At 35.8% G+C, this 15555-nt stretch overlaps 1 protein-coding gene across 2 annotated transcripts in view; it reads right to left on the minus strand.

Annotated features, from left to right (window-relative positions):
* The window catches only part of LTN1 (listerin E3 ubiquitin protein ligase 1), a 64824-nt gene that overhangs the window by 16663 nt on the left and 32606 nt on the right, over positions 1-15555 (minus strand). For both annotated transcript variants that reach the window (XM_031005257.2, XM_055373844.2), the window contains exons 13-21: positions 14601-14840; positions 13528-13681; positions 12475-12619; positions 11900-12086; positions 8358-8517; positions 7306-7410; positions 2624-2766; positions 1332-1467; positions 987-1131 (exon numbers count right to left, since the gene is read on the minus strand). In XM_031005257.2, coding sequence (XP_030861117.2) covers positions 987-1131; positions 1332-1467; positions 2624-2766; positions 7306-7410; positions 8358-8517; positions 11900-12086; positions 12475-12619; positions 13528-13681; positions 14601-14840 — 1415 coding nt within the window. The remainder of the gene's footprint in view (positions 1-986; positions 1132-1331; positions 1468-2623; positions 2767-7305; positions 7411-8357; positions 8518-11899; positions 12087-12474; positions 12620-13527; positions 13682-14600; positions 14841-15555) is intronic.

Consider the following 15555-nt stretch of genomic DNA (forward strand, 5'->3'; position numbering starts at 1 on the left):
CAAATACTCTTTTTAATTTCTAACCTATGGAAGAAAACACTAAGTCAGACACATTAAATACACATTTATAATCTTCTCAGTAGCCCTACAAGTTGTAAGTTGTTATTTTAAAATAAGAAAATCGGCCAGGCACAGTGGCTCATGCCTGTAATCCCAACACTTTGGGAGGCTGAGGCAAGTGGATCACATGAGGGCAGGAGTTTGAGACCAGCCTGGCCAAAATGGTGAAACCGCATCTCTACCAAAAATATAAAAATTAGTCGGGCATGCTGGTGGGCATCTGTAATCCTGCTATTTGAGAGGCTGAGGCACAAGAATTGCTTGAACCCAGAAGGCGGAGGTTGCAGTGAGCCAAGATCGCACCATTGCACTCCAGCCTAAGCAACAGAATGAGACTATCTCAAATTAAAAAAAGAAAGAAAGAAAGAAAGAAAACTGAGTCTCAAATAGTTTAAGTTTAAAACTCTAAGTCACATAGCTAATAGCAGGCAAAGCAGAGATTCAGACCAATCCAACCCTGACTGACTTGCTGCCTTGGAGCCCACAAGTAATATACCTCTGGTTGCTTTGGGTCATAAAATTACACTAATTCCCTCTGAATCTGCTACTATTTAATGCATTACTCTCACAATATTCACACAGTATGTTTTAGAAATAATCTAATTATAATCAAAAAAGACCAAAATAATTGTCATTAACAGATAAAACCTGAAAGGGCTGTGCTGCAAATATTACAATAAGCTAATGGAGAAGGCATTTTAATAACAGGAGATTTGGTCACTGAATGATGCTGGTAGTCATTAAAAATCTATCATTTTACTATTCTGTCAAATAGTAGCTGGTAAGAAGAACATCTATAAAGTGTTTTAAATTATACAAAGGAACCAATTACAATCATCACTTAAAGAATGAGATTAGTAAATAGTTCTGATGCAAAAGTATGTATAAAAACCCACAAGAAGTGATGACATATCGGGTTAATTTACCTCCAACCAAGCCAACATGGAGCACATGATGAAGTCCCACTCACTCTCTGCCAAAGGGGATGAGCAGTATTTCAGAAATAGGGAAAGAAACCGGATTATTTCTATATTTACACCCAGTACCTCTGGACTTGCTTCTGATAGATTACTGTGATAAAGATAAAAACAAAAGACAATAAAAGATTATATTGACATTCAATTAGAAAGTATGCTACTTTAAATCTTACATACTTATTTATAACTGACTTAAATGTCTACCATAATTTCTCTACAAAATTGTGACACAGATACGTAATCTTTGTCTGAATTGTATACTGAAGGAAAAACATAGTATAAAGTATCACCTACCAACTGAAAAGAAAAATATCTTCATGCTCTTTCTTCCAGGATATTATGATTTTTAATATTCCATGTAATAGCTCTCCATCATCTATACTTTTGGTTTGCAGACAAGAATTGAAAATGGCAAGATGTCCAAAACCTCCTAAAGTAAAATTCAAAATGAAAATTAAAAATATTTAAGAACTATATCGCTACTAATAAAAAAAAGTCCACTTTGAGAAGTAAAAGACTTTCTTGAGAAGTGTTCAGGTTAAGAACTCTAATAATGACTTTTATGTAAGAGTCAACAAATGAGCTTATAAGCTCCAAAGGGCAGACACCCTGTCTCCAAACCCAGCACCTAGCACACAATAGAGAATTTGGGGAAGGGGAAACAGTGAATGATGCTGTAATTTAAACTGACTTATGCTGTTTTTGTTTTGGTTTCCTAAGTGCAGGACATATTCAGCAAACTCATCATTCAAATAAAAAAAAACCTACAGCTACAGAGTAGCTGGAAACAGCAAATGGAAAATAGAACATACTGTTTCACTCAATAGCAGCTAGTACATGTGGTAAACTCTGATGTGGACTCACTCTTTAGAATCTCTACCATTCCTCAAAATCCATCCACTGGTGTATCTTAACACCCTCTGTCCCCAACCTTCTATCTTACATACCAGCCAAAATGAACAATCTGTACCCTTGTATGTTTTTGTGTCCTGGAATGCCCTTCCCCAACTATGTCCATATGGAAAACTATTTATCCCTCAACACCCAGTAGAAATATTTCTCTTTGTGAAATTGCCACTAACACCCTCAAAGCAGAGTGGAAACTCCTTCCTTTCTGCCACTTCTATACATAGTACATCTTGTTGCTACATCAGTTATCACATAATACAACTTTATGTTTGTCTTCTCTACAATAGGAACTATCGTGTAGCAGGTGCTCATAAATGTTTATTAAATTAATAAACAAATGAAAAGTGCAGTGTTTTAAATACAACGGACACTATTTTTGCCTTTATATGTTCAATCATTGATTGGCTAGGGAGAAATGAGGCACAGCTTTAAAAAGCTATAGATAGAAAATAAATGGTTAGAAGGTATTTCTGGGTGTAAGTCTTCCCTTAAGGCCCAGCATTTTTGTACTGTAAAATGGTAACAGCCACTGTCTAACAACACTCATCCATATAATCTCAGAACAAATCAGCTGTAATTCAATTTACCTCTGCTAGATGTGGTCTTATATATTAGAAACAGTTCTTCATCTCAAGCAATAATTAAATTAATGAAATATTTATTATCAAGCAACTAACCATTAGTGCTGCAAAGATCTTTCTTAGTCCAGCCCAAAAGAGCAGGTATACATTGAGCACTAAATTCTTTCTTTTCTTCTTTTGACAAAAATGGACATAGACTTTGGATGGTATGCAAATTGCCTTCAGTTAGTGGAAAAAAACTGTTTAAAGAAAAAAAAACACAAGTTAGATTTCTTCCAAACATACAGTTATTTTATATATTTCTTTTATTTGGACTACTGAAAAAGATAGATGAATAATTCTATCACATATAATTACATAAAGAGAAACTATGATAGATTTAACAAGTGCTGACTTGATGAAATTGGGTTTTTTTGCTCCTTTTCTCTTTTCTGCATAAATTTTTTAAATGAGCATATATAACTTTTCCCCATATATGATTTTTTAAAATTATACTAGCCACATGACATTATGTTCTCTTTTTAAAAAAAAAGAGTCAATTGCCGGGTGCGGTGGCTAATGCCTGTAATCCCAACACTTTGGGAGGCTGAGGAGGGCGGATCACAAGGTCAGGCGTTTGAGACCAGCCTGGCAAACATAGTGATACCCCATCTCTACTAAATATACAAAAAATCAGCCGGGCGTGGTGGCAGGCGCCTGTAATCCCAGCTACTCGGGAGGCTGAGGCAGGAGAATCACTTGCACCTGGGAGGCGGAGGTTGCAGTGAGCTGAGATTGCGCCACTGCACTCCAGCCCTGGTGATAGCGCAAGACTCTGTCTCAAAAAAAAAAAAAAAAAAAAAAAAATAGAGTCAATTGATTCAACTTAAATAAACAGTACCAGTTGTGTGTCCTTTCTTTTCTTTTTTTTTGAGACAGAGTTTCACTCTTGTTGCCCAGGCTGGGGTGCAATGCACGATCTCAGCTCATTGCAACCTCTGCCTCCCAGGTGCAAGTGATTCTCCTGTCTCAGCCTCCCAAGTAGCTCGGATTACAGGCATGCACCACCATGTCTGGCTAACTTTTTTTTTGTATTTAGTGGAGATGGGGTTTTACCATGTTAGTCAGGCTGGTCGCGAACTCCTGACCTCAGGTGATCCAGCCATCTTGGCCTCCCAAAGTGCTGGGATTACAGGTCTGTGTGTCCTTTCTTTGAACTGATATTTGTATTTGTGCATATATATAGTTGGGTTTTATTCACATAAAAAGGATGACACTAAACATATTGTTCTATCATTTACCACTTACATATACTTTCTGTCAGAACATCTAAATTATTCTGTTTTAAAGCTACATAACAAAAATGAACAAAATCTACCTAACACTCCATACTGTGGAGGTATCATTATTTAACTATTTCCCTATCAGTGAACATTTAGGTTTCTCCCCTCCCCAAATTTTTGCCGTCACACATAATGCTGCAATAAATATCCTTAAGAAGATATTATTCTGCGTATGTATAAACACCTCTTTAGGCTAAATTCCTAGAAGTGGAATTGAAAGCTCAAAGGATTTGAATGTATTATATGTTGGTGATCTCAAATTGCTTCTGAAAACACATAATCAATTTACACTTTCACCAAATATGCACAGGTGTGACTGTTTAGCTGCACATTTAATGAATCTTTTTGATTCTTGGCAATATAGTGGATAAAACCATTGCTCTTAATTTGTACTTCTGTCATTATTAGTAAGGCAAATCCTTTCATATTTCACATTTCAGTATTGAGCTACCTTTGACCATTTATCTATGAATTGCCTCTTTAAGTCTTTGATAAATTTTCCAATTTGGAGGGTTTTACTGATTTATATAAACTATCTACATATTACAGATATTTTTTGTTGATTTGCAAATGTCATCTCCCATTTTGTCATTTGTCCCTGTAATCTTTATATTTTGTCGCAGTTTTCATCTTTCAGAACTATATAAAAAATTTTAACTGTCATAAAATACACATAAAATTAATGTATTAGCCATTTTTAAGTGTAGAGTTCTGCAGTGTTAAGTACATTCACACTATTGTGCAACTAATCTCCAGAACTCTTCATTCTGCAAAACTGAAACTCTACCCACTAACATGAATGCTCCATTCCTCTCTCACCTTCGGCCCCAGGCAACCACCTTCTACTTTCTATCCCTGTGAATCTGACTCCTCTATAGAAGGAATCATAGAGTATCTGTCTTTTTGTAACTGGCTTATTTCACTCAGCATAATGTCCTCAAGGTTCATACAGACTGTAGCATGTCAGAATTTCTTTCCCTTTTAAGGCTGAATAATATTCCATTATATGGTTATACCACACTTTTATTTATCCATTTATCCACTGATGGGCACTTAGGTTGCAAGTTTTCATTTTTACAGAATCAAATATATATATATTTACATAAAATGTAAAGGAGAAGGTCTCAGTATTTTTCTTCCAAACACACGACCAATTTTCCCATCATTATTATTTACTCACCACAGTGATTTGAAATGCCACCTATATTAAAAACTAAATTCACATGTATGTGTGGATAGGTTTCTGGACTGTATCCACTGATTTGTCTACTCTTCAATTTCATACTGCTTAATTACTATAATTCAATAATATATTTTATATTTGGCATGCAGTCTCTTTCACTTTTTTCAAAAATTTCTTATTTTTGAGAACTTTTTCCTTCAAATGTATACTATGTTCAGAACAGTTTACTAAGTTTTTCAAAAACTGCTGAAATTTTGATTGAGATCGCACTGAAATTATAGATTGACACAACCATTTTTACAATTTATCTTCCCACCTTCTTTTGTGATCTTTATTCAAGTTTTATAATTGTAATTTTTTGTTAAGTTTATTTCTAAGTATTTATAGTTTTTGTTGTCATTGTGAATGGAATCTTCTTTTTCTCCCATACCATTTTTTAAATTGATTACTATGGGTAAATAAGAAAGCTATTCATTTTTGTGTGGTAAGTATACATCCATCTCCTTAGTAATTAGTTCCAATAGTTCTTTAGCTAATTCCGTATTACTTTTATAATCAGAAAAAAATGTTAATTATGCTAAAAAAGCTAATGTCAAAAAGTTACATACAGTATGATTCCATTTATATAATATCGTTTTTTGTCTTGTTTTGAGACTGGGTCTCACTCTGTTGCCCAGGCTGGAGTGCAGTGGCGTGATCTCTGCTCACTGCAACCTCCACCTCCTGAGCTCAAGTGATCCTCCCACCTCAGCCTCCTGAGTAGCTGCAACTACAGGCGCACACCACCACACCTAGCTAATTTTTGTATTTTTTTGTAGAGATGTTTTGCCATGTTGCCCAGGCTGGTCTCGAACTCCTGGGCTCAAGCTGTCCTCTCACTTCGGCCTTCCAAAGTGCTGGGATTATAGGCATAAGCCTCCACACCTGGCAAATTCCATTTATAAAATATTCTTAAATGACATAATTACAAAGAGAGAGAACAGATTAGTGGTTGCTAGAGATTAGGACAATGGGAAGGGAGGTGGCTGAGGCTATATATGGATAACGCAAGGGATCCTGATAATGAAACTGTTCTGGACTGGACTGTGGTGGTGGCCACAGATGTGAGCTACACAGAACACACGTACACTCTGTCTCTCACACACACAAACATACACAAACATGTGCATGTAAACTAAGTCAACTGACTGTATCAATGCCTTTTCCTTGGTTGTAATACTATGCTAAAGTTATGCAAAACAGTACCACTGGGTAGATGTTATGATTTATTCTTTGTATTACTTCTTACACATTCATGTGAATCTACAATTACCTCAAAATAAAAAGTTTTTTAAAACTTTTAAGATAAAAAACGGTCAAAATTTAATTTAGAATTCTACTATGCCAGAACATGTATCTATCATTTCAGAATTCTTCTTGGTAAATCAGTAAATTCAAAATGCCTCTTGGTAAATCTCAGCTAAGTATTAATTTGAATGCTGAGCTTCACCAGCACACCCAAACCCACAATCTACTTCTTTGTCTTAAGAACAGACACATTTGTTACATTTCTAGAATATTTCAATAGGATGATGTTATTTAAGAGAAGAGTAACTTTCCCTATCACTTCCATATAGCAAATAAAGTGATGGAAAAAGAGTATTAGGAAAGGGCAAAAGAAAAGATTTCTATCAGAAAGATTTCTGGGGAAAAGAAAACAAGTTCATGAAATGCTGTTGGCTAAAAAAAAAAAAAAAGTACAGTATAAAATTCTACAACAAAAGGCTATAGAGTTAAAACTATTTACTTTTAAAAAAAGGTGTCGGCCAGACATGGTGGCTCACACCTGTAATTCCAGGCCTTTGGGAGGCTGAGGCAGCAGGACTGCTTGAGCCCAGGAATTCAAGACCAGCCTGGGCAACCTGGCAAGACATCATCCCTACAAAATTAAAAAATTAGCCAGGTGTGGTAGTGCACACCTGTGGTCCCAGTTACTCAGGAGGGTGTGGTGGGAGGATCACTTGACCACAGGAGGTTGAGGCTACAGTGAGCCATGTTCGCATCACTGAACTGCAGCCTGGGCAACAGAGTGAGACCCTGTCTCAAAATAAATAAATAAATAAATTCAAAGGTATGTCCCTAACCTAAAACAATTTAATTTGCCTTGAAGTCTTTAATTTCCTCATTTCCTAAACCTGTTTTCTTGATTCATTAGAAATTATTCATTAATTAGGGGTCGCCAAAGTGACCGATTACAGTAAACTACAAAGTAAAAACATTTTAAATAAGAATACCTTTCTTTTCTCTTATAATGTGGTTTTACTTCATCAGATGAAATGTTTCGGGAAAGGATCAACTTAGCAATAATAAGAGACCACAGTGTGCCATGTTCTCTGGACCTGAAAAAGGAAAGAAAAAAATTATATTCCGTTTTGAAAGCATACTGAATAAAATGTTTAAACACTGGCTAGCTGGATTCCTTTTACAGAATTAAATAAAGCACCTTTGATGGCATCAATTCACCTAAGACTTTGCACCCAAGCAACTGCCAGTAATTATCCAAAGAACTGAGAGTTTAGGCTTTCAACACTCCTTCACAGCTGGTATTGAGCTCTCATCCCTAGGCAACTCCACAGTCTCTTCAGTCCCAATAGGGGAGATGATCTTAGAGATTAGGCTTGAAGACCAGAGGCTGTAGCTGGGAAAAAGACATCTCCCAGAGGACACCTAGGCAGGCTTAAGTTGAACAATCAAAGAGGTTCTTTGGTTCTGAGGAAAGTTGTGTCAACTAAGTAGAATGCGATTGGAAAGGAAGCCTGGGTCCTCTGACACAGCAAAGCATACTCAAAATACTATTGGCAAGTGATAAACTCTTAAAGAGAAAGCAGTTCAGTACAGTAATTTCAAAAAGCTAAACATCTTACTACTACAACCTCTACAAGGACTGTTTTCATACCTGCCTTCCTAATCTAGGGGAGAGGGCTTTGTGGTCATAACATTAAGACACACCTATAACAACATGTAAGATAAAGGATGAATCTGAGAGCACTGGGAGGATGAGTCACAGATAAATCAAAACAACTTCTACAAGCTTCTACTTCTTTTTTGTCATCTGACCCCTGTATGTATTTATGGATTTAATAAGACAGGCAGAATACAAATATCTTCCCCTGAGAAGGTTAAATCAAGTATTTAGAATTCATAAACTATTTATTATTAAGAATAGGATTTAGATCAATCCTCTGACTGAAACATTAGCATGAAGTAGGGTTACCTCTTACAGAAGGCAAAGCCATAAAGAAGTAGCATAGTCATTTTAAAAACAGAAATTGAAAGAGATTCTTACCTGTTAAATAACAGCTGCAAAAGGCCCGACGTATTACCAAGTACACGTAAGTTATCATACGTAATATTCATTTTTTGAAGTATTTCACAAAATCCAGTTAGAAAAATAGGTGGGTTATCTAATTCTTCACACCACTGCAGTGAATAAAGCAGCTCTGCAACTAAAAGAAGAGACAGCACCAAATTATCAAAAGTACTTTGTGAACAAACCCTTCAATTATTTTCACTTCTCCACCTTGTTTTCTAACACTGTTGTGCCCACTCATCTCAAAACACCTATGAACTGATTTTTCAAATTTGCTTTGAGATGTTCAAGGATAATGAAAACTGAGAATATTTGTCTGATACAAAATACCACCCTTTTCCCAAATTTTACTTGGTCCTTTCTCTAATTAGTTAAGAATGTGACAAGAACCTAAGTTACTAGAGATACTGAAAGAATCTTCCTACCATTTTGGCACAATTGGTAAAAAGTTCCAGACAGGAAAAACAACTAAGGGACCCAAGACCTGAGGTGAGAAGTTCATGGCAAATGGGAGAAATGGGAGACAGTATGATACAGTAAAAGGACATGAGGCCTCAATTACAGATTGGGGTGGATTCAAATCCGCATCTCTCTCTCAAGCTATATAAATAGTTATCAATTAGGATACTACGAACTACCTCACAGGACTGCTGTGATAATTAAATGGCCAAGTATCTATCATGAAGCCTGGTATATCATAGGTTTCTAATACACAGTCACAGCTCCCTTTTATAAAGCCATGTATAGATTTTTGAGTCAGAAGCATTGTGACCTGGTTCAAAATCTAATCCTACACTTACCAGCTAAGCAGCTCTAATCAAGTCATGGTAACAAAAACAACAATAATATCTGACTAATGAGCTCGATAAAATTAAAGAAATAATATTGCCAGTTTGTAATTAGTAACACAAAAAATTATTACTCTACTTACTAGTTTTGGATTTGCACAGATTCACCCTCTGAGCAATGTTAAACTACAGGCTTGTTTCCCTTCCCTTAACTAAATGTGAAGGTGGCTGCCCAAAAGAGGTGTTTCAACTTTCTTCCACAGAGCATATATTCCCCCTTCTAGTAACTGTGTTACAGCTGAGGGCTTACAAACAAGACTGATACAGGGTTTCTGCCAATTCTCTACCTTTAATACCATCTTGTAAAAGTCACTCCACCACCTATAATTCTAAACCATTTGTTGAAACAGGGAAATTTGCTGAGGCCCTAAGTCCTCTTAGGGTTCAACATTTGAACGTCCACTTGCCAGAAAAAAAATTAGAGCCTGATGAAATACAAAAGTATTCAAAACCATTGGAATCAAAACAGCATGGTATTTGTATAAAAACAGACACACACAGACCAATGGAACAGAACTAGAGAACCCAGAAATAAATCCACATATTTGCAGCCAAATGACAAAGTCTTCTACAAAAATGCCAAGAACATATATTGGGGAAAGGACATCCTCTTCAAGAAACTGTGCTAGGAAAACTGAATATTCATATGTAGAAAAGTGAAAATAGACCTCTATCTCTCACCATCTAAAAAGATCAACTCAAAATGGATTAGAGACTTAAACCTAAGAACTGAAACTATATAAAACAACTAGAAAGCATCAAGGAACGCTATAGGACATTGGTCTAGGCAAATACTTTTATGGCTAAGACTTCAAAAGCGAAGGCAACAAAAACAGGCAAATAGGACTATATTAAACTAAAAGCTTTCTGCACAGCAAAAGAAACAATCAACAAAGTGAAGAGACAATCTGTAGAATGGGAGAAAATATTTGCAAACTATTCATCCAACAAGGGGCTAACATAAGGAATATATAAGGAACTCAAACAACTCAACGGCAAGAAAGGAAAAAAAAAATCCCATGCTCAATATTAGTAATCATCAGGGAAATGCAAATCAAAACCCCAGTTAGAATGCCTCTTGTCAAAAAGGTAAGAAATAAGCTGGGAATGGTGGCACTGCCTGTAATCGCAGCACTTTGGCAGGCTGAGGCAAGAGGATTGCTTGAGCCCAGGATAAAGACCTGTCTGGGCAACACAGTAACACCCCATCTCTAAAAAAACAAAGACAAAAAATAACAAATGCTGGCAAGAATGCAGAGAAATAGGAACTTATATACTGTTGGTGGGAATGCAAATTAGTATAGCCATTTTGGAAAACGATATGGAAGTATCTCAAAAAACTAAAAATAGAACTATCCCACAATCCAGCAATCCCATTGAGTATTTAGAAAACCAGTATATCAAAGGTATAGCTGCACCCCCATATTTGCTGCAGCACTATTCACAATAGCTGAGATATGAAATCAACCTAAGTGTTCATCAGTGAATGAATGGATATATAAAATATGGTACATATGCACAATGGAATACTATTCAGCCATTAAAAAAAGAATGAGGCCGGGCACGGTAGCTCACTTCTATAATCCCAGCACTTTGGGAGGCTGAGACGGGCGGATCACGAGGTCAGGAGTTCAAGACCAGCCTGGCCAACATAGTGAAACCCCGTCTCTACTAAAAATACAAAAATCAGCTGGGCACGGTGGCGTGTGCCTGTAGTCCCATCTACTCGGGAGGTTGAGGCAGGAGACTCACTTGAACCTGGGAAGCAGAGGTTGTGGTGAGCCAAGATTGCGCCACTGCACTCCAGCCTGGGCAACAGAGTGAGACGCTGTCTCAAAAAAAAAAAAAAAAAAAGAATGAAATACTGTCATTTGCAGCAACATGGATGAAACTGGACATCATCATGCTAAATGAAATAAACCATGCACGGAAAGACAAACATCACATGTTCTGATTTGTATATGGGAGCTAAAAAAGTGGATCTCATGAAGATAGAATACTATAGTAGACTGATGGTTACCCTGAGAAGGGTCAGGGAGAGCAGGGGATGAAGAGAGGTCGCTGAATGGGTACCAAAATACAGTGAGAGAGAAGATATACGACCTAGTATTCAATAACACAGTAGCATGACCATAGTTAACAATGATTTATATTGCAAAATAACTAGAAGATTTGAAATGTTCTCAACACAAAGAAATGACAAATGTTTGAGGTGATGGATATCCTGTTTAGCCTGATTTGATCACTACACATTCTATGTATATATCAAAATATCACATGTACCCCATAAATATGTAAAATTATCAGGTATCAATTTTTTTTTAATCAACAGAAAATTCTGAATCCTTGATAAAACACCAAAGCCTCACCCATTTTCTTTAGGGTATGTGCCACAGGATCTGTTTATATTGATGTCATGACAGCCTGAGTAGCTAACACCAAATTACGATCCACAGTTAACAAGATTATAGCAAGATTCCAATATATTCGTATCTAATTTGCAATTTCACATTCACCACTTAAGTAACTTCAAGGTTCTCATCATTAAAATAGGAAAAAGAAAGCTGAAGATTCTTGAATTAAAAATTTAAATTGCAGTATAATCAAGATTATTTCAAAATTATATTCATTCATGCATTATGTTATATGTAAATACTCATATATACTTACTTATTTTCTCAAGCTCATTATTTTCTAAGACTGTTTCCTTTCTCAGTGCAATTAAGACCATTTTGCTCAATAATGCTGAAGTACACAAATGGCTGGGAAGTGTCTTTATGTCCTGTTCCTTAAAATCTGTTTTGAAACATTCATAATTCAAACTCAATCTTCCCTCTAAAAGAGGTCTATGTAACCACTGTGAAAAGAATACGTTATATACAAAATTATTTATTACCTAAGCAATTGAGACTGAACAAAAATGAAGTTGTGAGAATATTTATTACCAAAACCACAGAAACCTAGAAGTTTGTTTTTGTTTACAGGAAATTATCAACATGTGTATTTCTTTAGGACTCCTTAAGTACAGAACTAGGTCCTAAGTCTTTGTACCATGGCCACTGCCACTGTCAAATGGTGTCTTGCAAAAAGCAAACATCCAGTATATGAGCATACAAAGACATCAAAGCAAAGCAAAATATTCATTTTATTTATGTTTTTCTTCCCCAAAATAAAATAAAAATATTCAAGCTTGCATGAAATCCAAACTTCAGAATGAGATATGTACTCTTCAATTTCAAAAATACCTGCATAGGAAGAGACTGCCTCATCTTTTCCCATTCACTGTCGTTCGGCATTACACTTCCAATATAAACTCCCATAAGATAAGAATCTTCACTCTCTAGAAGTGTATTTAGCAAATCATCAACAGCAGACAAGAGGACTTGGAGACTAAAAATAATGCAGAGAACTTAACTGTTGTAGTTACGCTATGACTAGTTTAATACCCCAATACATATTAAATACCCTATAATAGCTCACCTGAACAAAAAAAAATGATGAAAATAAAAAGAGGTAAGTGACGTTTCCCCACTGATGACACACCAACATAACAGTCAAACTGGGGAGGTAATCCAATATTTATCATTTGAAATCTAGTGTTGCTTCCTATCTATCTCAGAATGAAGAGGACCTGACCTATTTCAGACCAGGTATTTCAGAAATATAGCTACCTTATGAAATGCAGCACTATTTTACCTAAACCCAATATCCTCTAAATGCATTCTCTCTTCTCCTTTATTATATGGATTTAGGTATGAGATGTAAAATATACTTGCAATTCAACATCTTAAAACACTGCCTACCTGTCCCGCAAAAATAAATAACCAAGAACAATCAGCACATGTGGTGACCATGAGAGGCTACAATGCACACCAGCCTATGACAAAGGATAGTATCACCATCACTTTACTGTCTATAAGTTATGAGTCCAGCAGGTATGTTATAGCAAATTATCCTTCAATTAACTGGCAGTTTAAATGGATGGTCATTCAAACAAAATGGTTTTGGAAAAATTTGTTTGGGTCTTTTCATAAGAGTCCTATAGATTTGTTACCTAACAAGTCACTTTTCATTTCTCTTTTTTTTAAGAGATGGCATCTCACTATGTTGCTCAGGCTGGTCTCAAACTCCTGGAGGTCTCAACTGATCCTCCCGCCTCAGCCTACTGAGTAGCTGGGATTATAGGGACGAGCCCTACAAGTCGTTTTTCATAGGCACTCACCCTGATCATGGAATCTAATTTAAGGACACTGTTCAAGTATAAAAGAGACATTGAAACCAAGCTCAAAAAAGGTTACCTGTTGATATCCAAAGATGAAGCCTGAACTTGGTTCTTCAGCCACAGAGCAGACAAATGTAGGAAGGTACTCTCTTTATATGAACTGTCAGTTTGATGAACCAATAAATTTACACCAGAGAGCCAAGTATTTTTCAGTTTACAGATAAGAAAATCTAAAATCAAGATGTCAACAGGAATTTGTAATCTCACTGAATTAACTCTAATCAGCACAAAATGTTTGAAACAACTCTACAGATCTGAGATTTTTTTAAATACCATTTAAAAAAGAAAAATTTTAAATTGCCATTCAAAATTCAATTGCCAAACAAAGCAACTGTGTCATAAACATGCAATCATACAAGCTAGCACGTATCATATAAATGTAAAATGGTAAGATTTTTAAAGTTACATTTTTATGCTTGAACTTATTTACAAGAGTTGTCCTTTTGGAGACATTTAAAAAAAAATTGTTACACCTTTTCCAAATACAGAAGTTAGTATTTAAGAAAGGGTTGGTAGCCAATGACGGGCAGAAAAAAAAGACAGAGAGAAAGAGGAAGGAAGAAGGAAAGAAAAAAAGAAAGGAAAGAATGAAGGGTGGGAGGAGGAGAGCTCTCTATAGATAGTATTTTTTTATGTTCCTTTCACAAGTAAGTCTGAATTAGCATATAAGGCAAGAATATAGTCCTTAAAAAGATAATTTCAATTCTATTTTGATATACACCAAAGATTGAATGTTTTTACTATAATAAAGGGATATTATTATCCCCCTTTTACAAATGAGGAAACTAAGACATCAAGAAATTAAGGAACATGCCAGAACTGCTGAATGGACTAAGATTCTACCTAATCAATTATGGCTCATTCCAAATTTCTTTGAATATCAAGTGAGATCTTTAGAAATAACATCTACGTACATCTTTAACTTGCTTATTCTAAAGCTGAAAGTGTTTAAGACTGTAGCCCTTTACTCAAAATGCTTTAAACTTTCAAACACATTATGATTCAATTAATAAAGCCTGGGCACTTACACTCACTATGAAGGTCAGAGCCGGAGATTCCCAACAAAACATTTGAGCAGTAGGCTATTACCTGGCAAATGTGTTTTTTCTTTGCTCTGAGCACATAACTGAAAGAGAGTTAATAATAAATCTTCAGATGATGGCAGTAGCAAGCATCCTTTCGCTGAGCTGAAATAGTTATAGGCCACATCACAGATAAAAGACACTGATGAGTCACTACTTTCAGCTTCTGATAATTTCTTTGTTTTGAATAAAGTTTCATGAAGTTTAACAATGATTCTTTCAACGTATACGTCTCCAATTAAGTAATCTAGAGAAAAAAAGGTTCAAACAGACAAAAAATAAAAATATTAACGTGTATTTTTAAATATCTTACTTTGGATTAATAATTCTATGGGTCTTTCCTGGATTTTAAAATGGTGTTTATGTATTAGACAAAATTTTATCAACAAATCAACACATTCTCTCACACATAAAGGCCCTCAAGTAAAAAAGGCAGTTTTAAATTAAGTAGAAAACAGAAATCGTCTACAGTTAGGGTGAGCAAGTTTGCTACACTGAAAACCCTTTAAGTCATGAGTCAACTTTATGAGCTAAAAAAAAAAAAAAAAACCCTTTAGGATATAGAACTAAAAATATTAAATATCTTCTAAGTCATGGTATGAAGATTAATAAACAATTAGGGTGCTTACAATATTAAGATATGTAAATGAGCTGGGCGCAGCGGCTCACGCCTGTAATCCCAGCACTTTGGGAGGCTGAGGCAGACAGATCACCTGAGGTGAGGAGTTCGAGACCAGCCTGGCCAACACAGCGAAACCCCATCTCTACTAAAAATATAAAATTTAGCCAGGCATGGTGGCATGCACCTGTAGTCCCAACTACTTGGGAAGCTGAGGCACAAGAATCACTTGAACCCAGATGTTGTAAGCCAAGATAACACCACTGCACTCCAGCCTAGACGACAGAGGGAGACTCAGTCTCAAAAAAGAAAAGAAAAGAAAAAAAACATTTGAATGAGTAAG

The sequence above is a fragment of the Gorilla gorilla genome, chromosome 22 (genome assembly GCF_029281585.2).
Source record: "Gorilla gorilla gorilla isolate KB3781 chromosome 22, NHGRI_mGorGor1-v2.1_pri, whole genome shotgun sequence".
Taxonomy (NCBI): Eukaryota; Metazoa; Chordata; class Mammalia; order Primates; family Hominidae; genus Gorilla; species Gorilla gorilla.